General features: G+C 41.5%; 1 protein-coding gene across 1 annotated transcript in view; it reads right to left on the bottom strand.

Moving 5' to 3' along the window:
• Positions 1–18,078: 18,078 nt before the first annotated feature.
• Positions 18,079–25,558, bottom strand: part of GPM6A (glycoprotein M6A) — a gene marked incomplete at both ends in the record, with an annotated part of 142,726 nt that continues 135,246 nt past the window's right edge. Inside the window, one exon of the mRNA XM_082482727.1 lies at positions 18,079–18,231. Coding sequence (XP_082338853.1) covers positions 18,079–18,231 — 153 coding nt within the window. The remainder of the gene's footprint in view (positions 18,232–25,558) is intronic.

The raw sequence follows: 25,558 nt of genomic DNA, 5'->3' as shown, positions 1-25,558 counted from the left end.
CTTGTCCTTCACCTCCTATCAGAAAGACTCCTAAGATGGGGCTGGGAGGCTTCAGCATGAGCTCTGCATTAGCTCTGGAGAAGGATGGAGAAACCGTGCGCTTCCCAGGGGACCAGCTCATTGGGTCCCTCCTGGCTGGGCAGCAGCGCAGGCAAATTCAGTTTCTATAAACGATATGTCTTGCCACAAATATGAAAGCGTAACACTTTCACAACCTAAAAGCAAACATTTGCACTGTACCTAATTTCCTTGCTTTTATTAGGTTTATCTTTTTCATCCCTATTGCTATCTTCATAAATTTAAAAAGAAAAAAAAGTTACCAGCAAGTGGTAGCAGCCTAATGGCACAGGCTGTATATCCCGTTGTGGCGTTCAGGGTTACGTTGATAGGTTTTGGAAATGGGAAGGCTCAGTCTCGATATAGTAAGATGTTTTCCATTTCCAAAGTCATGAAGTAGAAAAGCAAACCACAGCAGGCTGGGTAAACAGCAGTATAAAGTACATTTACATGTTTATGGAAAGAAGTTACCTTTGGGAATGTTTGTTTTATTTCCTGTAATTATCTACTGTATAAATTCTTAATACTCTACGCAACTTTTCTAAAACACGGCAGAGAAATCCCGTCAGATGTTTAAATTTTTTTGCTGCTTGCTATAATTCTGCTGTTACAAATAAATTCAGAAGGAAACACTCCTCTTTCATTCTGCTCTCCGTTCATATGTGATCTTCCTCAGTCTCAATGACTGAGTCACTTTGCAGTGACTCACAGACTTACAGAGGAAGATCTTTCATCTTCCTTTTAGCTGTGCGTTTCAGCCTTATTACAAGTGCTCCCAGATGTTTTTACTGTCAAGAGACACTTCATATGACACTCACATCCGGTGTCTCTTGACAGCTCTTTATTTTCTATTTCAAGGTCCCATTGAGTTTGCAAATTGCCCACAACTACTTTCTCTCTGGACTCGTGTCCAGGATCTCCAAATTCTGCTATTTCTTACATATTTTGCCTCAACTTCTATTTGCGCGAGTCCCTTTCAATTCTTTTGCCCTCATAGAAATCTGGCCTCCAGTCTCGTAGCAGATTGGTGATTATCTCCCCCCTTCAGTGGGTTTCCCACCCTGTCCGTTGTTCTGGGCATGACCCGTCCCCGCTCTGTATTCACTCTCAGGTCTCCCAGCTCCATCGCATCAAGCTCTGATTCCCTCCCATCCCCTTAAGGCCCTCAGCTGTCGGCACCCTGTCACCTCTCGTTTCGTCTTGTCTCTTCTTTTTCTCATCACATCCTCTTTGCCTTACTAGCAACACCCATTCGCCCATTTTTCCAGCCGTTTCACTGCCCGCGCCGGCTCACTGGGATAGTTTGCGCTCCTCTCCCAACACCAGCGTACACAAATTAACAAAATAAGTTTAACAGCCTCTGCGGAGCACAGGTGGTTGTGTGGCGGTTCAGGAGAGACACTGTCAGCATAAACGCAATTACTAATTTGCGGAAAAGGTAGTGCACCAGATAAAATGATAAGTATATTTTAAAACTACGTGCTGACCGTCCCTTTACCTGTGTTTCGCAGCAGAATCCGAGTTCCAGGAGTTTCTTGGCTGCAGAGGCTGCAGAAGTAAGGACGAGCGGAGCGCAGGAAGGTATTTCACACGTTTGAGGGATGAGAGAGGGGAACGACAGCGACGTCAGGCTTTGGCAGCGTACAACGTGCTTTTAAACTCTGCCAACGTTTCCACTCGAACCAGAAATTTGACTACAGATATTCTGTCTTTGAATTTTTCTCATCTCTTATGGCGGTGCCTATTCTGGACTTTGAGCCTGACTTTCCGTGCAGCCAGTTTTGAATGACTTTTAAGAGAAAAGGTTTACTATGGCTCAGTAACTTCAGAAAGGAAGTCCAGGGTTCAGGATCCCTTCTCATCCCAGAGTCACTGGTTACCTCTCCCTAGCCATTTTTCCTCCTTGAACTCTGCAGACCCAAGTCCTGTGTTGCAGACCTCCTGCTCCGCTTCGTACGCTCGCACCTCAGAAGCATCTTTCCTCTAACAGAGTGCAGAGCTTCAGCTCTTTTGCCTCTCCCGTTTCCCTTGTAGACCTTGTTTCTTTGTCGCTTATTACTCTTCCCTGTGCTTGAAAAGCTTGTGATGGCGTTTGAGTCCTGTGTATTTCATAGCGTGCCGCCCATCGCACCTCCAGCCTTTAGGCTTCGTTTGAAAACCTTAAAAACTTCGTCCCGTCCTATCTGCTGGATGGATCTCTGCCCAAGTCTGCAGGACTTCTGAGGGGGAAAACAGCTCCAGGCAATTCAGTAAGACATTACCTCTGATATTTAGGGTCTGTGCGCAGAAGGAAGCGAGCAGTACTGCAGCCCCGGCTCCGACATCCAAGCAGGTGCTGCTCAGCCATGGGATAACGCCTTGCTGCATATCAAACCCCAACGGCAAGGAGAGAGGAGACCTGTGCCCCAAGTCTTCTTGGCTAATAGATTTGCATTCTAATGAACTTAGTTTGAGTACATAAGGTTGTACTTCTTGGCTTCGAGGGGGCTTATTACTAAAAAAGACCCCTAAAGTACTTGGAGCACCCCTTTTTTATTCCTGGGCCTCTGTACATTTTGATCATGTGTCTATTTCTTAGATAACACTTTTACTTCTGGAAATTTATGAAGCGTGACGATGAGTGAGCACCTGAATTTAGGTGTTTGTCTGTAAGCAAAACAATGTAATTGTAACCAGTTTAGATCTTAGGTTCAACTCAGCCCCCTGAATGCACACAGTGCCTTTTGAGGTGCTGCCTGAGCGTATCTGCCACACGTGCATGGGGCTGGCAGTTGTTTTGGTGGATCTGACATAAAAAGTACAGACTTACCTTTCTGAACCAGCAGCCGTGTGGGATATCCTACAACATCTCGGTAAATACCTATGGTTAGGCAATGGGATCGAGCAACATCACTAGTCGACGGATCTTGCAGTGACACAGCTGGCAAGATCCCGGGTGTCGTCTTCTGCTGGTCTGAATTGCTCTCTAGACTCCACATGGTAGGAGAGGAGCTTAGACACCAGGCTAGATCACACACATGCCTCATATGTGTAGATGCTTCCAGTTCTCTTACTGTGGAGCTGAGTCCCCCTCTATTGTCCCACTCAACGGCAACACCCATCTGCGACCCCACAGAGATCAGAGAGGGATCCTGTATCTTTTTCAGGAACACAACAGTCAAATCATACATTCAGCCTATTAAAAAAAGCCTATATAAAAAAAAAAAAAATAAAAAGGGAACTGCAACTTGCTTTCAATCATTAATACTGAAAAATTATTCTTCTGGTTTTGCTTCTGTCATGGGAACTTCCCAAAACCACTTCTCTGAAATAAAACTATATTCCAAAGCGGTCCAAATGACTAATACTTTAAACAGTATTTTTTTGTGTGTGTTTAAAAGATCTTTAACAAATATGCCTTTATGATTTTTCAGTCATATTTACCATTAGTGTTATGTATGTGATCCCCAAACAGTAGTGACCCCCACGATTCCCAAAACAATGATTTTAATGTGAAGAGTCTTTAAGACAGACATCACCTCTTCTTCCTAATAACCTTTAAGAGAATGTCATCTTTTTTTGATTTTGGCAAGAAACCTGTGTTGACAGGTAAGTAATTAATGTTTTAATTAATACCGATATCTTATACTCGGATGACTTTTTATATTAATACGCCACTTGTAATAAGGACATTCTCTACCATATTGCTGCATTTTCATATAGTAATGGTATCAAATAATTAATCTGTTAGACCTTTACATTTTGTACAGCAAGAGTTTCCATTACCATATTAACTCTTGCTGGAAAAGGTAACATTAAAATTGATAAAAATGTCAAATTCTCCATGTTCTTGGATGTTAAATAAATGAAGACTTTGCAGTAAAAGAAAGTCATTTTCAATAGTGGTCAGAGCATCTCTGGCAGGAGGTAATTGACATTTTTCTCACGTATATGAGACTGAATAAAAATTATGGTAACAGTTACTGACCTTTCTTTCAGGATGTTGATAAATCATATGCAATACATCTCTCCTTTTTATGAATCTTAAAAAAAAAAAAAAAAACAAACAAACCAAACAAATAGACAAACAAAAAACCTACTAAAGCGAAGAATGTTGCTTTTTTGAAACAAGTTCCCCAAAAACTCACAGAGCAGCAAGGGCTTCGCTGAAGAGTTTTATAGAATACTTCAATAAAGACAAAAGCACAGTGTCCTAAATTCAACTCAAATGAGTCTGGAGATCTGGAAAGTCCTAATGCCACGGGCTCCAGAATTGATAAATACATATTTATGACCAACAAGGAAGTTCTATATGCTTGTTATTTAGGAGGAGAAAACTCTTTCTGAGGAATCTCTCCAATTCAGCTTAACAGTTTGTTCAATCAAACAAGAAACCAACACGTAATTATGCCAGCTATTGTCATCTAGACAAGATTGGTACGCAAATAAACTTAAGTATGTCTTAAATTCAAGCAGTGGCAAAGGCATATTTGCCGTACTTAAAAATATCACAATTCATTTTGTCAATTTTATTTAAAATACTATTTTTATGCTAGCTGGGAAGTTTCCTCCTGGGAAGGGACTATTCATTGTTGAACTGAACTGTGGAAGAACTAAGAAAATTACGTTTGGCGAGGCATTTAGCTCTTGGGTTTTTTTAAAGGTTTTGCTCCTCTTGCTAAAATCTTGTTTTGGTAATGAATTACTTATGAGGCTTCCCTCATTTGGAAAGAAAACACAGCTGAATTGAATTAATGTATTAATGTATTTTAAAAAAAATATTCTTCTTAATATAAATATAATTATTGTTTTCCATTTCAGTCACCAAGTAAGTCTGCTTTATGAAGGCACCAGGCTATGAAAGGTTAAGGTTCTTGTCTGCTTAAGGAATAACCCTTCCTATTTTCCTTATTAAATCAGAGCTATATTTTAATTATCTGTTAAGGGGAAATGCTCTATCAAGAGCAGGGCTACATGTGCCATGTATGCACATGTTGTTTTTCCAGCTGGGATCCTGTGAGAGCCGGAAGAGCCGCAGATGGGTTTGCCGGTGTTGTCTTCTCGCCAAGGAGCCCAGACTGGAGGGATGAGCCAGAGACAGCAGCAGCAGGGTTGGCTCTACTGGCTTCCCTGTGCTGAGAAGCCGCAGCCACAACACCGGAGACCAAGAGGTGTAAGACTCAATTACCTAAATCTAGTACCTTTGGGTCATTCTGCATGGTTTAGGGTGTTGGGTACCCTTCACAGGGCTAACCGATAAGAGACATGTCATGTTTGAAACCTCTTCTGATGTAGCAACTGAAGATGAGGAGAGACGCTCTAAGGCATCTAAAACGACCATAGGTGTCATCCAGTCTACCCCCCTTCATGTTTCAGGCTCTAGCTGGAACAAAACATGGGTTTGAACAGCTCGGCTAGCTAGACAGCAAGGCAGGTTAACACGCAACTTCCATGTCTACAGAGGTGACACCACTAACCGCAACCCCTACTGAGTTGGGCTGTCTCACGGCTGTCTCACCATCCCACGACTTTTGAGCCAAGCACAGCTCAGCTCCAAGAGAAGCTGGAACCGTGCTGGTTGCTTTCTTGGCAAATAAAGTTTAGATATAGCCAAAAGCTGCTGCTACTATGAGTCACAAGTTTAAATTAAATGTATGTTTATTCTAGGAAGGGATAAAGTAGTTCTAAAGGACTATCAGCCCCTTTTGACCACCAGGTAAGGTAAGGTAAGCACTGGAAATAGCATTTTTAGAAATTTTGTCTCTAATATCAAAAAGCCACCACGTACTACACAAATAAGTAGTTTTGTGGTTTTGTAGTTTTAGTAGTTTTATTGGTTTTTGCTTCAGGGTATTACCTCGCAACAATAACTATTTACAAATGCCATTTTTAAAGTAGGTGGCAAAAACTGCTAAAAATTTAAAAATGCTGTTAGAATAATAACTAATGCCACAAATTCAGGTTCAGCAATTAAATCCTTTAATTATCCACTCCCTGTAAAATTACCAATGATGACAAAGATTTAAGGGATGAAACTAACTATATATTTATATAAAGACAGAGTGTTTGGATGTTTCTAAGCTATGTTACGGGATAATTTCTAAATGCACACAACTAGAAAAGGAACAGATTGGAATAATCTACTGAAAGAGATTATCTAAAATCGTACTCTCTTAAAGTGACTAAGTTATTAGCCACATCTTTCTGTTTTAAGTAGTTTTACCACCAGATGTCAGAATTCTACAAAGGTCAGTAGGAGATTTACCACAGCCTTCCCCTTCAACCAGTTTCCTCATTGTCGTTAAAAGCTACAAAATAATACCTTACATGGGTTATCTCCCTGTGCTGTGTTTATTTTTTTTACTATATAAAGATACTTATATGTAATGAGGAATAAGCATGAAGATCAACATGCTTTCAATTTACCCACAATAGGGTCTTATACTGCTATGATTAGAACACTGAGCTCTGTCATATGGGCAGAAAAAAAATGAATTCCATAATCATAGAATCATGGAATCATAGAATGGTTTAGGTTGGAAAGGACCTTGAAGACCATAGAGTTCCAACCCCCCTGCCATAGGCAGGGACACCTCCCACCAGACCAGGTTGCCCACGGCCACCTCCAGCCTGGCCTTGAACACCTCCAGGGATGGGGCCTCAACAGCCTCTCTGGGCAACCTGGGCCAGTGCCGCACCACCCTCACAGGGAATAGTGAATCATTAGGTTTTTCATTGATGTTGACTTAACTTACCTCAAACAGGTCGGATGGGTCTGGTCATTGAGAAACGAACTGCATGAATTTCATAGGAAGATTGTTTAACCAGCGCACCACTCCACAGGCTACTCTCAGCACAAGCTGACGTGTAATTCAAGACAGAAAAATGTGTCTAAAATCCAATTTCAGTGTCACCACAGCACTTTTACTTGATTACATCCAGTTTTTTGTGAATCAAAACATTTAAGTAGGAGAAAGATTCACTTTGCCCTTCAGAGACCTTTTGAAAATTAGAGTGCCTTAATAAAAAAGGACAAGTACAATTAGTTATATTTCTCAGTCTGGACAAATTCCTAGAAAGAAATAGAGCTGAGATTATTGCCTTTTCAAAAATTCACGCAGAAAAAAATGTGTTACAAAAAGAATCAAAACGTGGTTTTAAAATTACCAAAAAAACTTCAAACATCAAACAAACGGAATACGATTGACAAAGTCTCTCTACTTACGACACAGAAGAAATCAAATTAGGTCAGCTGTAAGTATATGAAGTCAGGACTGCAGCTGCTGAAATAAAAATATAAGATAAGTAAGGGTACCTTTCTGTGGGCAATGGGAATTTTCACACCAGATTTCCAAGGCAATGCAATCTGTTACACTGTTTGACCATGATCTATGATTCCTAATGGAGAAGACAAGAATAATCTCCACAACGTTTCTCGAACTGAAACGTAACCCTAGATTATGCATTTTTTGCCCCTGCCTAGCCTTGAACCAAAACCTCACCAGCAGTAGCCAAAACAATGCTGGATCAAACACAGATTTGTTTTCACTCAGAAGACTCTCTATAATTTTTTCTTTAATTTTTTTTTTTTTTAATTTCAGAAAACCAAACAATAGGATTATTAGAGACCCTATGAGACTACGACCCTAAAAACGGTTGCAAATTATGCAGTTTTCTGAGTTAGCCTCCTGGGAAAACCTGTGACACAGAGTTTAACTGTAATCTTTTGGAACAGAGTTAAATTGCCTGCATGTTTATTCATAAATACCTGCTCTGGCCCGTATACTCGTCCAGGAACTGAGTGGATTTTCTCAATAATTTAATCCAGTTAAAGAGATTAATGCAGATAACAAACTCTTACTGCTCCCCATGGCACACAGGGAAACCTTTGGTAAGAGGAGACTACTTTCACAGATTGATGGCTCCTTCAATGCACATGTCGTTCAATTATAGTTTAATGAAATTATATACAAATGGATATATGAATCTGTGTATTTATTGTCAAAATGCAAAAATATCACACGACCGAAACATTAAAATGCATGTCATTCCTGAATACCGTTAGCCAGTCTTGCATTTTAAATAAGGAGATTTTCTTATGCTATTTTTAATAAACATTTTTCCTTAGGAAAAATGATTAACACTTCTTATAGTTCACTTAAGTTTATCATATAAATTATGGTATGAACTCACATTATTATTTTCAACCTTTTTTCATGAACTTAGTGGATTTGGGTTGTTTTTTTGTCAGCTGCTTTGTGACGAAAAACCCTCCCCAGATTTAGGAAAATATACTTTTGTCTAATACTATTTATTATTTATTTTATTTTAAAGAACAACAACAATAAATATTGAATATCGATTGAAAAGTTTTGCGTAGTACAAACTTGCATAGGATTTACGGTAACATGATATTGTATGTATAAAGATTCCCCCACTTCCTGGTTTTCCCATCTTTTAACACTAAGAATGTAGAAGGATGATAGAAATTTCTTTCAGGAGCTCAGATTTTTCTTCTTAGTTAACATAGAGACATAGAATCATAGAATAGTTTGGGTTGGAAGAGACCTTTAAAGGCCATCTAGTCCACCACCCTGCTATGAGCAGGGACATCTTCCACTAGATCAGGTCGCTCAGCGCCCCGTCCAACCTGGCCTGGAATGTTTCCAGGGATGGGGCATCCACCACTTCTCGGGGCAACCTGGGCCAGTGTCTCACCACCCTCACAGTCAAGAGTTTCTTCCTTATATCTGGACTAAATTTGCCCTCTTTCAGTTTAAACTGTTCCCCCTCATCCCACGGATCCCCTCCCTGATCCAGAGTCCCTCCTCAGCTCTCCTGGGGCCCCTTTAGGCACTGGAAGGGGCTCTGAGGTCTCCCCGGAGCCTTCTCTTCTCCAGGCTGAACCCCCCAACTCTCCCAGCCTGTCCTCCCAGCAGACTGAGGGCTCCAGCCCTCAGAGCATCTTTGTGGCCTCCTCTGGACCCGCTCCAACAGGTCCATGTCCTTCTTACGTTGGGGGCCCCAGAGCTGCACACAGCACGGCAGGTGGAGTACAGCTTCTCCATAGTCTTCACAGGGTACCCACATTACCACTTATTCCTCAAATTTGGATAATCCTGCTGAGAACGTGCTAGGAGAAACATCACGAAAACCCATGGCAGGGACTTCGCTGGACACAGCTTCACGTTTGCTCAGAGTCAGGCAGGATCAATCCCAACACCGTTCTCAGCCGCTGGCTGCCGGTGCAGACCTGACTTGCAGAGGGGAAGGTGGACACCGGGCCCGGTGATGGTTTGCCCTGGGACAGCGATGTGTTGGTGAAGGGAGTACCAGGAGAAGGGTTAGGGGAAAGCAAGCATGAAGTTGCAGCACCTGAGGATACATTCCAGAGACTGTACAGGGAGGGGGAGAACAGTATTTAGAGCTTGTTAGAGAGAGACAGGGCAAAAAAATATCTGCTCACGCTCATACTTACTCACATTAAATTCTGGGAGAAATCCCAAGTACTATTACGCTTAAAGTTTCTGTCAGATTATTTGGAAGACCTGAAGGGAAAAAAATAACACCATGAAGGCCCAGAGGGTCATAAAGAAGAGTCAAATCTGCCATTACTTTCATAGATTATCTTATCATTTGCACAAGTGTCTGATGAACATGGTAGAGTAAAATAAATGCCATTTCTCGTAAGAAAGAAAGTTCACCTAATTTTGAATTTCCTATTTTCCTTTAAGGGTGGCATAAATATTAGTGTAACCTGGAGGTTTATTCTCTGACTACACAGCTGTTACAAACCTCCAAAGAGGAGGTGCATACGGGTGTGTTCGGTATAGAGGATGCCAAATAGCTGAAGAGAAATATTGGGCCAATGGAAGTAGGAGCTCTTCAGTGAGGAAACTGGTTGCTGCTCACCACTCACAGCAGAAACATTTTCCGCTGGGTACAGAATGCCGAAGACAAGATGAATTCAAACGAGGAACAAGGAAAGGAGAGCTGCGTGCCCCAAAAGACAAAGAAGTCCAAACCAACCATCGTCATGACCAGATACTCCACCTGAGAGCGATGGAGGTGTACGTGCAGAATCAGGACCAACCATCCTCAAAGATGACCTAGTCTAGAACCCAAAGCGCAAAACTGACCTTCCTCCAGTGAAGAACCATCTTATCTGTTAATCAATTATTTACCCATAGGAGGACTTTCCTATGGCTGATTAGTCTTAAAATACTTTGACAAGAAAGTGCCTTTTGGATGTCTAAATAAATTGGAAAGGAAAGAGACTGCTGATAACCACATGGCTGCTGACACCCTCAAAAGACTCCAGTAGGTTTGTTAATAGACTTCCATTTATAAAAGTCATGCTGTGTCTTCTCAAGTGCACTTGATTTATCGAGGTACCCATTAATTGTATTTTTTACTGTAGATTTGAAAAAAAAAACAACCCTGTTGAATAAAGATAATGGGCTTACAGGCCCACAGGACATCAGAATACTATTAAAGTCTGCAGGATCTCAGCTGGCTCTTCTGTAACTGGAACAGCACAATTTCAGAGCACTGATTAACAGTATATTAAAAAAAAAAATATCTATTTTATCAGACTAGATGTTTTATGCGTGTGTGAGTATATTTAAAAGATATGAAAATTGCAACCACTTCACTTTAACTAATATATCGCAGAAAATCCTAACGTGTCTCACTTGGTTTTAAGCAAACGATACAAACCCCCGATTTTCCAGACTGCTCAACCTCAAATCCTGACTTTGTTCTCTTCTGTTAGTGAGACACAACCTTGCTTCAGCGGGGCCAGGACCACGTCTGCAGCGACGGTCCACTTCTGCATCATCCCCTGAGCTGCTTTAAATGGCACAAACTCTGCCTGAGCGCTCCATCCTCCTGCACATGTGGCACATCTGCTCTGCCATCGCGTTACTCACGCTGGGAAGGGAAACCACGAGGACATGGCCAGACCCCCAACGACTCGGTCCTACCATGACAATTAAAGGCGACTATGCAGCTACAGGTTTCTCTCGGCCATCTACTCTTTTAAGGAGAAACACGCCTTAGGACTCCCCAAAATCAAGACGTTTCGGGCAGTATTTGCCTTTTGTACCGTGGCAGAAGCTCTCACTACTCCTTGAGCCCATGAGTCCTATAAGGCATACCTGTATATAGTTCTTTAATTGAGGTACAGATCCTAAGCCCACCTCATTAGCCTGCAGCTAGGGCTACTAGGAAGGGAAAATCTGACATTTCTTTGTCCCTCTCTTGTTCTTTTTCGCTGCCTTCATCCCTATTTCCAGCCATGCGGTACACCACTCAGCCACCCTGCTGAGATGTCCCCTTCTCAGTAGCAGCAAGTTTTACGTTACTTCCGTTCCACCTAAAATTACAGCACGAGGAACACCACGTCAAGGAGAAAAAGCAAATTATGAAAGGAGAACACAGATATGAATTAAATACATTAATGAGGTATTCCCACCTAACGTGTTATTTCATGTGTCACAATGTAAAAAGACGACATCAATATGAGGGGTTTGACACTGCCTTCTTGAGAAAGGTTTCGGTCTGCTTAATCAGCTCGCACCTGATGAACCCGACAATTTGCCTCTGCGTCTAAGCATGGGATTTAGTTTATTACTCCAAAAGATCACACTTGTGAGGGTGTGGTTGTACGTGCAAACTAAATGGGCTGAAACCTAAAATTCCAGGAGTTGATTTGCGTGCTTTAACCGGGATGTAAACTTGTTGAGAATAAATTTCTTCCCCAATGAGATTCGTTCTTAAATTAATATTTATCCTTAAGAAAAAACGCAGGTGAGTAAAGCTCTTGAAAGGAAAAAAAAAAAAAAATCACAGAGTTTTCAGAGTTGGAAGGGACCTCTAGAGATCATCCAGCCCCACTCCCCTGCCAGAGCAGGATGGCCCAGAGCACATCCCTCAGGACTGCATCCAGGCGGGTCTTGAAAATCTCCAGAGAAGGGGACTCCCCCCCCTCCCTGGGCAGCCTGTGCCAGTGCTCTGTCACCCGAACCGTAAAGAAGTGTTTCCGTGTATTTGAACGGAACTTCCTGTGTTCCAACTTGTGCCCATTGCCCCTCGTCCTGTCCCTGGGAACCACTGAAAAGAGCCTGGCTCCATCCTCCTTCAGCCCACCCTTTAGATACTTGTACGCCATAATAAGGTCTCCCCTCAGCCCTCTCTTCTCCAGGCTAAAGAGTCCCAGCTCTCTCAGCCTTTCCTCATAAGGGAGATGCTCCAAGCCCTTCATCATCTTAGTTGCCCTTCACTGGACTCGCTCCAGCAGTTCCCTGTCCCTCTTGAACTGGGGAGCCCAAATTCACACATAAGTATCATTTTTCCTGGACAACGGAGAAGAAAAAAACATTTGGACAGACACTCTGGAAAACCCAGCCCTTATCATCGCTGCTTTGGCCTTTGCGGCAGTTCTGGCTTGAGTAACCCACCGTGCAGAACCACAGGATATTTTTGCAAGCCTCTTGCTAATTTTTTTCAAGTCTTTTTTTTTTTTTTTTTCAATACCGTTGGGATGCAGTGGCCAAATTTCAGTTGTTGCTGTGTCACTGCTCTAGCTGTGGCAGCTGCTGTGACAAGAGCTTCTGTCTGACCTTACCTCACCTCTTCTGGAGGAGCCATACCTGCCCCCAAACCACCCCTTTCAGCCACGGCGAGTTCAGCGATGCAAAAGAAAAGCAGGCAGATCAGAACTGCCGGTTCAAAGAGCAACTAAAGTCGTCTTCCCTGGGGCTCACATTTCTCTAGCCAGACTCCACGTGACATGGGGGAAGAGTCCACAGCAGCTTGGACAACGTGGGCAGAGCCATTGTCTCTTCTAAGCTGAAGATAACCCACTGCTCTACCAGGAACCGTCTCTCCCACTGTACCAGCGGGATCGCTTACCTGTTGCCATCATTGCTAATAGCCGTTAAGTACAGGAGCAACCAACAGGGTTGGGATCCTCTGCAGGTTTGGGATCCTCTGCAGGTATCTGAAAGAAAAAGAAACTATCGTTGAAAACCTCAAAATTAAGAAACCGCCGGAGTTCCTCCCTCGTGAAAAACGCAAGTCAGAAGAATCCACATGGGGCAGAAAGAGCTGTTAAATATATATGAAGTGTTTTGAGGTTGTTCTTTTCAGTGGATACCCACCCAAAACGGAGGCAGCGCTGAAACGTGCTATCACCCGGAGACGTGAATCGGTTTGCTGCCTAAAAACATCTATTTGCGGGGTTTCTTTGCAACCCAACGGAAATAAAATATTGCTTATATTTAAGAGAGAGCTTGTATAAACACCACCATCCCCCTGCTGGGGTGACACGCATTATAGTCTGCTCTTTTCTGACTTAGCTGAACTGAGCAGTGTTCTTCAGGAAACCAGCTAGATTAATACTCGCGGTAACCCAGAACTGAATCGTTGAAAAATGCATTGGGTCCTGACAATGGAAAGAACTCTCTAAACTTTTGCCATTGATTATTATAGGAAGTACAGTACAGAAATGTTCCATCCTTGAATCCACTGTGTCAACTGGAGGTGAATCACAGTCGTGGTCATGTTCAACAAATACTTATGACTGATGCATAACACATTACAATTTAAACAACTGCACTAAGACTAATAATTGCGTCTATTATTAAAAACCAATGAATTTATAGATATTTCCAATTATTGTAAAAATCTTGTTTTATTTTAGCTCCTGTGACAAAAATAATATCATTGACTATTTAGAAACATGAAATTAGCAAATTAGCATTTCAGCGCCTCCTGCTTTTAACTATATCACCCGACTAGATGATACATTGGCTTCAGGAATGACGGTGGCTTAAAAATTCCCTTTGTCTCCACCCCTGCTGCGGACACTCATCCCCGCGTCGGCAGCGCACTCCACAATCGCCTAAATCGTGCTGATTAAATGGTGTGTGTGGTTGTGCTGAAAACAGAAACACTGATACGATCCTGCTGAGGGATTAAATAACCTTGTGCAAAAAAAAATAAAAAATAAAAAATGAGGTGATGCGGGCAGGGGAAAACAGGTGGGAAGGATTTCTAACTCAAGCAATTTTTGGAGCTGTTTTGTAACACACTATGAGCGCTGCTGATGGGGCACAGTAAACTGCGAAGAAAATGGAAAATGGAGGATCTAGGGCCAGAAAATTTGGGCTTTTCCTTGAACTACACCCTTTTGTGCAGCAAAAAAACTGCACCAAGGGGAGTGGTCTACAACTGGTCTTCTTGTTTCTGAAAATCACAATAGCCACAGGTTTAGACTCAGCGCAGAAGAGTGTGCAGAAATCAAGACCCACGCAACCTACCTCGGGATAAATCAGCTGAGGCTGTCAACAAACAGAGAAGAGTCTGGAATAAACCAAATATGCGCAGACTTTGAAGTGAATCAGTTCTGACTGATGCGCCGTGCTGTGGGAAGCTCCTCTGCTGCCTCGGCTCGTGCTGCTGCTGAGAGGATTGTTTGCCATTACGGCACGTGTTCTCATGGAGAGCACACAACGAGCTACACAACAGCCAGTTCACTGGGAAACACACACATTGTGGAACTGTATTTCAATTAGTTTTCCTGAGTGATACCATGTTAATTGGCACAGCTCTAGATTTCTCTTAACCCTTTAAATTGCTTTACGTGCACTCACGACAAGAAGGACATTGAGGTGTTGGAGCGTGTCCAGAGAAGGGCTACAAAGGTGGTGAGGGGTCTGGAGGACAAATCTTATAAGGAAGGACTGAGGGCCCTGGGGGTGTTCAGCCTGGAGAAGAGGAGGCCAAGGGGAGACCTTATCACCCTCTACAATTCCCTGAAAGGAGGGGGTAGAGAGGTGGGGGCCGACCTCTTCTCCCTGGTGACAGGTGATAGGACGAGAGGAAATGGGTTCGAGTTATGTCAGGGGAGGTTTAGATTGGATATTAGGAAACACTTTTTCCCTGAAAGGGTTATCAAACATTGGAAGAGGCTGCCCAGGGAGGGGGGGGATTCACCATCCCTGGAGGTGTTTAAGAAAAGGGTAGAGGTGGTACCTGGGGACATGGTTTAGAAGTGTTTTTGTCACTTTAGGGTAATGGTTGGACTTGATGATCTTAAAGGTCCCCTCCAACCTCAGCCGTTCTACAATTCTATGATAAGTACTGTAGTATCGTTACCGGTATCCTCAGCAACATTCAGGCGGACGTCAGAGCAGCTTCCCTTGAGCTTTTCCCAAATGACACCGCAGTCGTGTGAATCTTGCCCTGTTGTCAAAACATAACAAGTACGGCTCACGCTACCTCGCTCTTCCTAGACTATGAAATTCTGCTCTTAGAAGAAATTCTGCTCTTATTCTTAGGATATAACATTTCTGATGCTAAATGCTGATCAAGAGATATATTTGAAGTAACCTGCGCGTGGGCAATGATCAGGAGTTTTAATTCAGTGGAACAAACTACCCAAAACTGAGGGACAATTTCTACCCAGGGGAAGGCTGCACACCCTACTTTTGCCCATGTGAGATTTTTAAAGATACAGGCCAGAGGGAATTGTGTCATGAAAGGGGATAAGAATATCACTCTTTAGAATTTGGATATTTTTTTTTTTTAATTGTTCATGACAACAAGAATTCTTTGTCACAGATTTGACAGAGACGTATCCTATAATTAATATAACATCTCCGGATTATTATTTTTTAAATTTTACTCTTTGTTCTCATAGTTTCTGCTAAAGGAACTATCTCCTTGACCACCTAAAAGCAGGTTGGGCAAAAAATGCATAACACTGAGAACTGTCCTCCAACAGCAAGGACAACAGAAGGGATGAGCTTCTTCCATTTCTGGTTATGACGATTTGTCCAGTACAGGCAAAGAAAAAAAAAACTACGCAACACGAACAATCAATAAGTACACAAAGTACACAAGTGTGTTTATTACATTTTTGCAAGCACTTTGTTCTACATTTCAAAAACGCCACCATCAAGCTGTTGGCACATTTATGTACAAAACAGATTAATTGTAATGCCTGCTACAAAGCATTCTTTGTGAAAATACAAACTCTAATACCAGAGAAGAGCCAAAAGCATTAACATCATTACATGAGTTTAAAAGACATAGTTTTAAAAATCAGCACAAACGTTTGAAGACACAAAACTGAAACACTACGATATAGAATCCAAAAGAGGTTCCTACTACTTTTTGCAGAACTGTAATACCGGTACTGCACATTATCAGAAAACTGTTGACCCCATAGGACAGCCTAAGTGTAAAAAAAGAAAAAAAACAAAGAAAAAAAAAAAAAAACCAAAAAGAAAACCCCAAAGAACCAAAACCCCAAATCAAAAACACAAACAAAAAACCCCCAAAACAAGCAAAAGAAAAGAAAAAGAAAAAAAATTCAATCAACTAATACTACTTAATGCATTATCATGCCACAAGTAACTATAGTATTACCTGCTACTTACTACAAGAATTGTTAAAAATTACTGATGATGCATGACTAGTAATAGTACAAAGAAGAGTTTTACTCAAGAAGTTTTATTAGAAATGCACTTACACTGAGAGAGAATTCACAATGGTCCAATAAGTGCACAAAACTACCTAAGATTTTTAACACTGACAAAAATGTCTTGTCAGGCTACATCACTTTAAAAGACACTTTACAGCATTCTTGTAGCATTAGAAATAGGCAAAAAGAAAAAAAAAAAAAATCCACCAGATTTGGTCCAATAATACTGACTTTTCTTAAATAGGGTTTTTTTGTTTTGTTTTTGATGCAGGTAATTCTTTCAAATTAAGATGACCTATCTTTCTGATAACGTTTTCCTATCAAAATAAAGGTTCAAATATATTACTACACTTTCAAATAATAAGCTCTGCAGTGTTTTTCACCTTACTTTAACATAGTACAGGTAAACCAATATGTGTAGGAAAGCTAGAAGCCAAGCTATAACATTTATGGAAGTCTCCTTTAATATATCTTTTACAGTTCAGACAGGTGCAATCCATTTAAATTTTTAAAGCAGGTAAAAAGACATCTGACTCCTACGGTCACTGTATTTTTGATATATTACTTTCATAAATGTAGCTAAGCAGTAATTTCTTACATCGTCACATGAACAGCTCCAATTTAGCATAACCATCGTTGAATTAAAGAGAGATCATTCTGTAAAAAACTATGGATAACTATATCACTTAATTAACAATTGTCTATATACCATAACTCTTTAACAGGTAGCCGTGGTATTGAATTCCTTCAAAAGGCAAGTGGCCATGCATTGTTAGCACCACGGTCTGCATGCTCACAATACAAACAGGAATTATCACCCATGGAACTTGGAACAAGAGAATATTTTTTAAAAACATCGATAATAATACAATGTTAACAAAGATAAGAAGCACTTTTTTCTTTTTTTTCTTTTTTTTTCTTTTTTCTCTTTTTTTTTCTCTTTTTTTTTTTTTTTTACCCACTATTACAAATTTAGAAATTGCACCTTTGATTGTTTAAAACGTTCTTAGGACCTTCGTTCAAGTTGATCAGGGTCCATCTGGCAAGTTTTCCAAATATAAAGGAAAGTCATCAGAGTGTTTTCTTTATATATTGTACATCACGTACAATGGTCCCTTTGAAGTATACCTGTAGTTAAAGTAGTTATTGAACTCAAAACTAAAAAGTATAAAAAGCTACTTTTTTTTTTTTCCAAAAACATATAAGAAACAATGCAAAAGGTGTTATGCATAACACATACAAAGTGATTAAAAAAATCAAACACATATTTGTATTTGACAATAGTTTAGTATCCTTGATCTAGCAGAACTAATTAGCTTAAAAGGATTCAGGAAAGGCTATTTAGGAGCTTTGTGGTAGAGAACGGTCACACAAAGTAAGAACTAATTAAGAAACCAAGTGCTAGACAACCAAGAATTGGACATGGGTGATAAGTGAGTCACCCAAACTATCTTTTGTGAGAAGCACTTTCAATTGTTTTTAAAATGGTTGGATGGCCTTTAGTTAAACAACAAAGCATTCACATGTTAGAAAGTAAGACAAGGTTTCTTTTATGTGTAAGCATTGAGCCGCTCTTTAGAGCGAGTAGAATGAATATCATGAAGCTCTTGTTCCTCCTTTGACTTAATATCCTCATATTTTTGCATTCTGCAAGCATCTTTCACATAGGCCCAGTTGGCAGACAAGACCATGAGATAGTGGACCTGTAAGAGAGGTAACAGGGAGTTAGGAACCAAGAGAGGTAGTCAGAGTAGAGCACGTTCGGACTCGAAAGCTACGGGGTAGAGATTGGGTTTCCAGCAGAAGGAACTAAGCAGTGTCAAGTCAAGAAGCAGAACGGCAATATGATGCGAAGCTCGAGCTTGAGATTCATTAATCCTCAGATTACTCAGCTCCCAGCTCTTACTGTTACCGTGACTCGCAGTTGGTAGCAACGGTTGTAAAAAAATTAAAAACTCAGAGAAATCAACACGCCAGCCCTGCGTTACCATTTCAGCTAGTCTGCAAATCTACGTGGAAAATCACCTCCTGGCAATTTCTTGCAGACTTTTCCCCACTGAATGCCATGGCATCCCCATTTTCCCCATGGCAATCCCATGCGCAAATCCAGGCTGGGCGGAGAATGGATTGAGAGGAGCCCTGAGGAGAAGGACTTGGGGGTGTTGGCTGGTGGGAAACTCAACATGAGCCGGCACCGTGCACTCCCTGACCAGAAGGCCAACTGTATCCTGGGCTGCATCAGAAGAAGCGTGGCCAGCAGGTCAAAGGAGGGGATTCTGCCCCTCTGCTCTGCTCTTGTGAGACCCCACCTGGAATATTCCATCCAGCTCTGGAGCCCCCAACATAAGAAGGACATGGACCTGTTGGAGCAGGTCCAGAGGAGGCCACGAAGATGCTCCGAGGGCTGGAGCACCTCTGCTGTGAGGACAGGCTGGGAGAGTTGGGGGGTTCAGCCTGGAGAAGTGAAGGCTCCGGGGAGACCTTAGAGCCCCTTCCAGTGTCTGAAGGGGGCCTACAAGAAAGCTCGAGAGAGACTTTTTACAACGGCATGTAGTGATAGGACATGGGGTAATAGCTTTAAGTTGGAAGAAGGTAGATTTGGGTTAGATATTAGAAAGAAATTTTTCCACTCTGAGGGCGGTGAGCCCCTGGCGCAGGGTGCCCAGAGAAGCTGTGGCTGCCCCATCCCTGGAGGTGTCCAAGGCCGGGTTGGACGGGGCTGGGAGCAACCTGGGCTGGGGCGAGGTGGCCCTGCCCAGGGCAGGGGGTGGGACTGGATGGTCTTTAAGGTCCCTTCCAACCTAAACTATTCTCTGATCCTATGATCCTATGAATCGCTATTTGTTAAAGTAGTTGCTTAAGATAGAAATACACCATAGAGGCATCTGTAGTCTTACAATTACATACCTAATACAATTACAGAAAGATTTCCTTTTGCTTTCTTGTTAAAGTTAGCATTAACTTTTCATTTAGCCATGATTTCTGTCTTCCCTCTGCTACTCTAGCTATTTTGTCAAAACCAGCAAATTTGGGAAAAAATCGTCAAAAATTGAAAAATATTTACAGCTAGGCAAAACATGACAGAATACAGTGACAAATGAAGTTGAGGTCTTAAAAGGGGCACATGCCTGTCAGCATTTAATTTAGTAGATTTATTTCACTGTTGTATTAGTTATACCTCAATTTATTTATGCAATTCTTTAAAATGCATAGAAAACAAAAAAAGTGATTTGTGTGATTTTTAAAAGACAATTTCTGTGTACATCTCGAATGGAGCAGAAACAATGTTCATGTTCCATGTAAATTTTCGAATAGGTAAAAATACATTTATTTATTTATTTTTTTTAAGAAAACAAAATTAAGAGCTTTCCAAGTATTCCATCCAAAAACAAAACAAAAAAATTTCTGAAAAGAAGGGAAAAAAAAAAACCCACAGCCTGTGGTTATTGTACAACTTATTGGTGAGTACTGGAGATTGGACCTGACTCACTTGGAGGGAACATGAATCACTGGCTGAGCTGTGATGGTACACTCCCAAAGAACTCGGTTTATTTATGCTAGCGAACGGGGAGGACAGAATGTCTATGAATACATCTGAGGATTAAACACCAGTTAAAGGATATTGGCAATATTGTCACATGAACAAATGTTTTTCACATGGCTTTGAATAAATTTAATCCAAAAGTCAGTGAAAGATATCCTACCAGTAGAGAAGTTACGTTCTGCAAATGCTTCCCATTAAAAACAGAGGTTGTAAAACACCTTAATTGAGTTTGAGATGGAGCTTAGTAGCTTATAAAAATCACATGGTATGGCTGCCAGGGACTGAGCTTAACATTTGGTAGATGTCCAGTCTTCTGACTGGTGGCAATGAATGATCAAACAAATAATAAATTTTAACACAATACCAATACCAGGAATGAAGCTGAGTCCTCCCAGGAACTGCTGCCAAAAATATTTTATTCAAATAAAGCTGGTGAGGCGTCTGGAGCACACGTCTGGTGAGGGGCGGCTGAGGGCCCTGGGGGTGTTCAGCCTGGAGAAGAGGAGGCCGAGGGGAGACCTTCTCGCTCTCTACAGCTCCCTGACAGGAGGGGGCAGCGAGGGGGGGTCGGGCTCTGCTCCCAAGGAAGAGGCGATGGGACAAGAGGGAACGGCCTCAAGTTGTGCCAGGGGAGGTTTAGATTGGAGATTAGGAAAAAGTTCTTCACTGAAAGGGTTGTCCAGCACTGGCACAGGCTGCCCAGGGCAGCGGTGGAATCACCATCCCTGGAACTGTTTAAAAGATGTGTAGACGTGGTGCTGAGGGACATGGGTTAGCGGTGAGTTTGGCAGCGTGAGGTTGATGGTTGAACTTGATGATCTTCAAGGTCCCTTCCAGCCTAGACAATTCTATGATTCTATTCTAAATTTCCTCCTTCAGGGGCAATCACACGCTATCTGCATTCAGTCCCTTTTGGAGTTAGTTTCCTTCGTCGCCACTCTTGTGGCCGCCTACAGTGTAAAGTCTACTTCAGCTGCCTGTTAGAGCAACAAACTGCTCTCCTGTCCACTTCAGTTTCCCAGGTCCAGGTCTTTCAGGACACTTGCAGGCTTTGAAAGCTTCCCTTTCTAAGGTGGACCACAAATGTCCTACCTTCAGTCAGCTGGATCTGCTTGCAAGGAGCCTCTGACCTTCTTAGGACATGCTCTGTTGGCTCTGTGTCCAGGCAGAAAATAAAAATTTTCAGTAACAGTATTCAGCTGGTCTATTCCAAGTGTCTCTGGACGTTTATTCCTCCCCTAGCAGCCTTCCAGATACTTTCTGATGAGACCATCTCTTATAGTTATGTTCATCAGCTACCTCAGAGGCCACAGATAATTTTCTGAAATCAAAAAGATTCCACATCTTCCTAAGAAATAGATAAATTAAACTAGGATTCAATTAATGGAAAATTGAATAATCTTAAAAACACCTTGAGATTATGTAAATTCTCCTCTTCGTATTGGGCTGTTGTAGATACCTGAGCATCTTAGACCCATACGAAATGAACAGAGCCAATTTCATACGTTCGTTCTTTTTTGGAAATGCCAGTGTTGGCTTTTCCCACAAATGTTTGGTGGCAATTGCTGCTGATTAGTGCAGGCTAATGCTCATTTCTTAGTCTGGCTAATTAAGATCAAGGAAAGCATTTTGGAACCCTTCAAAGGACCAAGTACTTTTGGTGTCTTTTTTATCCTGGTGGTTTATGGCAAGCTTTCACCTACTTGAGGAATACAGTCTGAGTTGAGGAGCCATAAAATAGAAAGAAGCCTTCAGAGAATCCGTCCTCTAGGAAAAAGGCGACACATAGTAGTACTTCTACATCGCTTAAGGAGTTTTTAATATCTCTAGTACAACACTAGCAACACAACCTGTGACGACAGTGCAAGTGCTGGAGGTGGCAGCATGTACTGTGTTACTCTGGGACATGTCCTGGTCATAATTTAGCACACAGGAAAAAGAAATGCCTTGTATCTAACTCAGATGTTCCAAAAGCTTTCACCATGAGCAGTCACTGGAACGGGCGTTTCTAGATCAAACGAGAGACACTAATAGTGAATCCCCACCCTGATGAAGGAAATGCCTTAAAATTCCTCCATAGTAAAACTCAAGAGAAAAATCAAAAGAAACAGGCTGGTAACCCTGATAATTCTGTCATCTCAGAAAATTGCGATTTGCATCCAATAAAAAAAAAAAAACAAAAAACAAAAAACAACCAGCGCTGGTCCTTCGAGGGTAAGAGGCCAATTAAAAAATGTGATCTGAACCTCGAACAGACTGTAGACATGAGAATCCCAGAAGTGGGGGGTATCTGAGCAGGGTACTCGCATCTTCCTGATCTCTCAAAACACACCTGCCAGAAAGCCTTGCAACTGAACAACAAGTGATGAAACTGGGACCACGCAGGCACATTTCTTATCCTCACAAAGTATCTGGCAGTGACCCAGTAAGAGACAAATTTAAACCAGATGTCGTGCAGTTTCACTTGGAATTTTTTTCTACCAAAAAAAAAAAAAAAAGGCAAACTATTCTGAAGGTTCATCAGCCACGGTCTGACCTCCATTAAACTCCCATTCTTCACACATCCCTTCCTTACAACGTCACAGAACCAAACTTCTGGAATAACAGTTGAAAACTCTCGGAGTTCACATTCGCTCTTACGTAGGATGACTTTCCTGGAAACAACTACTTCAGCTTATGTAACGAATATAATCTCAAATACATATCCACGCTATATAAAGGCATATACATCGAACAGTGCCACCGCCACCTGCGTTGTTTTGTCTAACGCCACGTCCCTGGGTAACGCTGTCGCGCTAAGGAGGTCATCTCTAAGCGGCTGTCTAATTGCATTTCACACTTGCGTGACCTGAGTAGCCCGAAGCCGGTGGGGCCCTGTCAAGGCTTATTCAAACCGGAGCAGAGCAGCTTCCAGTCTGCCGCCGGATCTTCCAATGGCAGACATATGCAAGTCAGGGCAGGGTCTTCCCGTACCCTACCAAACATTCCTGCTGGGATTTCCTCGGAAGGGGAAAGTATGCTTCAACCTTTCGGAACCGCAGAATCACATCTAGGCTAAGAAGAGGTTTGGGTTCGTTTTTCCTTTCCTTTTGGGTCATGTCATTGTCTCAGCAGGGCAGAAGGCTAAATTACTTTTTCCTCCCCTTTTTACCTGCATCTAATATCCTGCAGAAGAGCACAACCATACCGGGGGAGTGGAACTAGATCGCTCACACATTTCCCTTGTCCCTGTTTCAGGAGAATGGATTGCATCTCCATCATACAGGACATAGCTTCAGGCTGAAGAGTACCGCTCACACTGTAACTTTTGAGGAGAGAAACCCCGTATCTCATAGTTCGGTTTTGCTGTAGTGGTTTTGGGAAAGCAGGGGCAGGATGCTTACTATCCTTACGGGCACCCTTTGGGATGGTAGAGTTTACACTTAAACAACTTCACGTCATCTGTTTCTATCTGACGCAACACTGAAAGCAGCAAAACTGATATGTGTTAATTAATGATCATTTCTGTGTCCATTTATTATCCATTCAGACATAAGAAAGAGCAGTAATGTCCAGAATCATACATAGTCCAAATGCAGTATGATCAAAATCCTGGCTAATTTTTCTGTGCTCAAGACCTACAACATAATAATTCTATCAGTTTTTTGTTTTTTTTCATCCTGGGCTGAAGCCTAAGAATCATAAATTTTCAAAACAAATTATTTGACATTTTTCTTCTCTGCAAAATAAAGCTTTCCCTGACATACACTTTAAAAAATATGTGGGTTTTTCTGTACCACAATCCTAACTCGTAGGCCAATCGCCTTTTTGAATCCCAAAACAGCATTCTCCCTTGGAGACTAAAGAGCCAGCTAGGGAATTGTGAAAAAAATTAATATTCATATAAATTTTGAGACCAAGAGAGAGATTAAAGTAGTAGAGATAGGAAAATTATGACTTGTGACCAAATGGTTCTGCAAGTATTAACATTTTTTTTTGTGGTTTTTGCAATAAATTACTACATTTTTCTAAAAGATATTTTTAAAATACAGATTAATGAAAAGTATCCCGGTGACAGATGGTCTTAATATTTATGAACAAGCTCATTTCTCTGGTGAATTTCATGACAAATATTGACATTAAAAGAGTTAAAGAAATCTGTACATATTAAATAATCTGTCTCATGCAAATGTCCACAAATCCAGAAGTGAGGATATAATGGAGTATATCAATGTCATGACTTAAAATGTCATTTAAAAGAGCAAATTTTACCATTTCAGTTTTTCAGCACTCTCATTGATGATGCATAACTATTACTGGCTGGTAATAATTACAAAATAATGACTACTTTAGTCAGGTGGACTATTATAGTTTAAAGTAACTGTTTGCAAGAAATGTTTTAAAAGTGCAATAAATCAATAAGCTTGCTCTTTTGTAAAGGGCTGGTATTTTAATCTCATTATGGGATTATTCCTGCAAGAGCACAGACAGGGAAGGGCATTGGCTCTCCAGTGACTCAAAGGGCTTCTGCAGGCTGTCCCATGCCCTAGTCCATTCCTCGTACCTTACCACCTTCTACTCATTTGAGCGTAGCACCTGGGGGGGGAAGATACTTTCTTCGTTCCATATGGGACATTTAGGACCCAAAATTCATTTTCCCTCCCCTAAATTACTTCTTCCTTAGGAAAGTGAACTTCCTTTAAAGAAAGAGAACCTGTTCATATCTGCTTGTCCGACCACGAAATTCTGAATTTTCCTTCACGCCCCGTGCCCGGACTTTGCGCTACCGTGCCAAGCGTGAAGCACACTGTTCAACCTACAAACGTGGTCCGTATGATGGTTTGAAAAATTACCACCATCAGAGAGTGCAACGTGCCAATCTTCCCCAGGAACTTAACACCACAATGGCAGGTTAAAACCAAACCATTTAGCTACAAAAATTGAAATCTAGGCAACAGAGTTGCGAATATTTCATAAAGCATGCATTTACCAGCATCTGGACACTACACAATTTACTAGCGCTTAGATCTTTAACTTACATTTCTGTTGAAACAGTCAGAGCGTTACGGTGCCTGCTCTGCGCAGTCACAAAATCCAATAAAATACTCGTGTACGGGTAATCCTTCGTAAATATGCGAATAAATGTGAGCCATCAAAGTGAATTCCTCGTGGATTAGTGCTTGGTGTACCACATCTATGGCATCTTTGATATGGTGCTCTGAGATTTGAGAGGTTTTTTTAAGCTTGATGGAAAGTATCATGTATTTAAACTACGTGGCTCAATGTACCTACTTAATTTGCTTCCACTGAAGATGGAAGATGAATTTTCACTGAAATTCTTTGGGTGGCTATTCTGATTCAAAACTCTTTGAAATGCAGAATTGTTACCGGAACAGATTAGCACTTGATAACTACTACTGAATATACTTCAAAACAATAATGCACTGGTGAACTAATGGTCTCTTGGATATACTTTCCTAACACTAACACACATAGTATAATAATTA

This window comes from Vanellus vanellus (genome assembly GCF_965231255.1).
Source record: "Vanellus vanellus genome assembly, chromosome: 4".
Classification (NCBI taxonomy): Eukaryota; Metazoa; Chordata; class Aves; order Charadriiformes; family Charadriidae; genus Vanellus; species Vanellus vanellus.
Note: the sequence above shows the minus strand (reverse complement) of the source record. Positions and strands in the feature narration are given on the sequence as shown.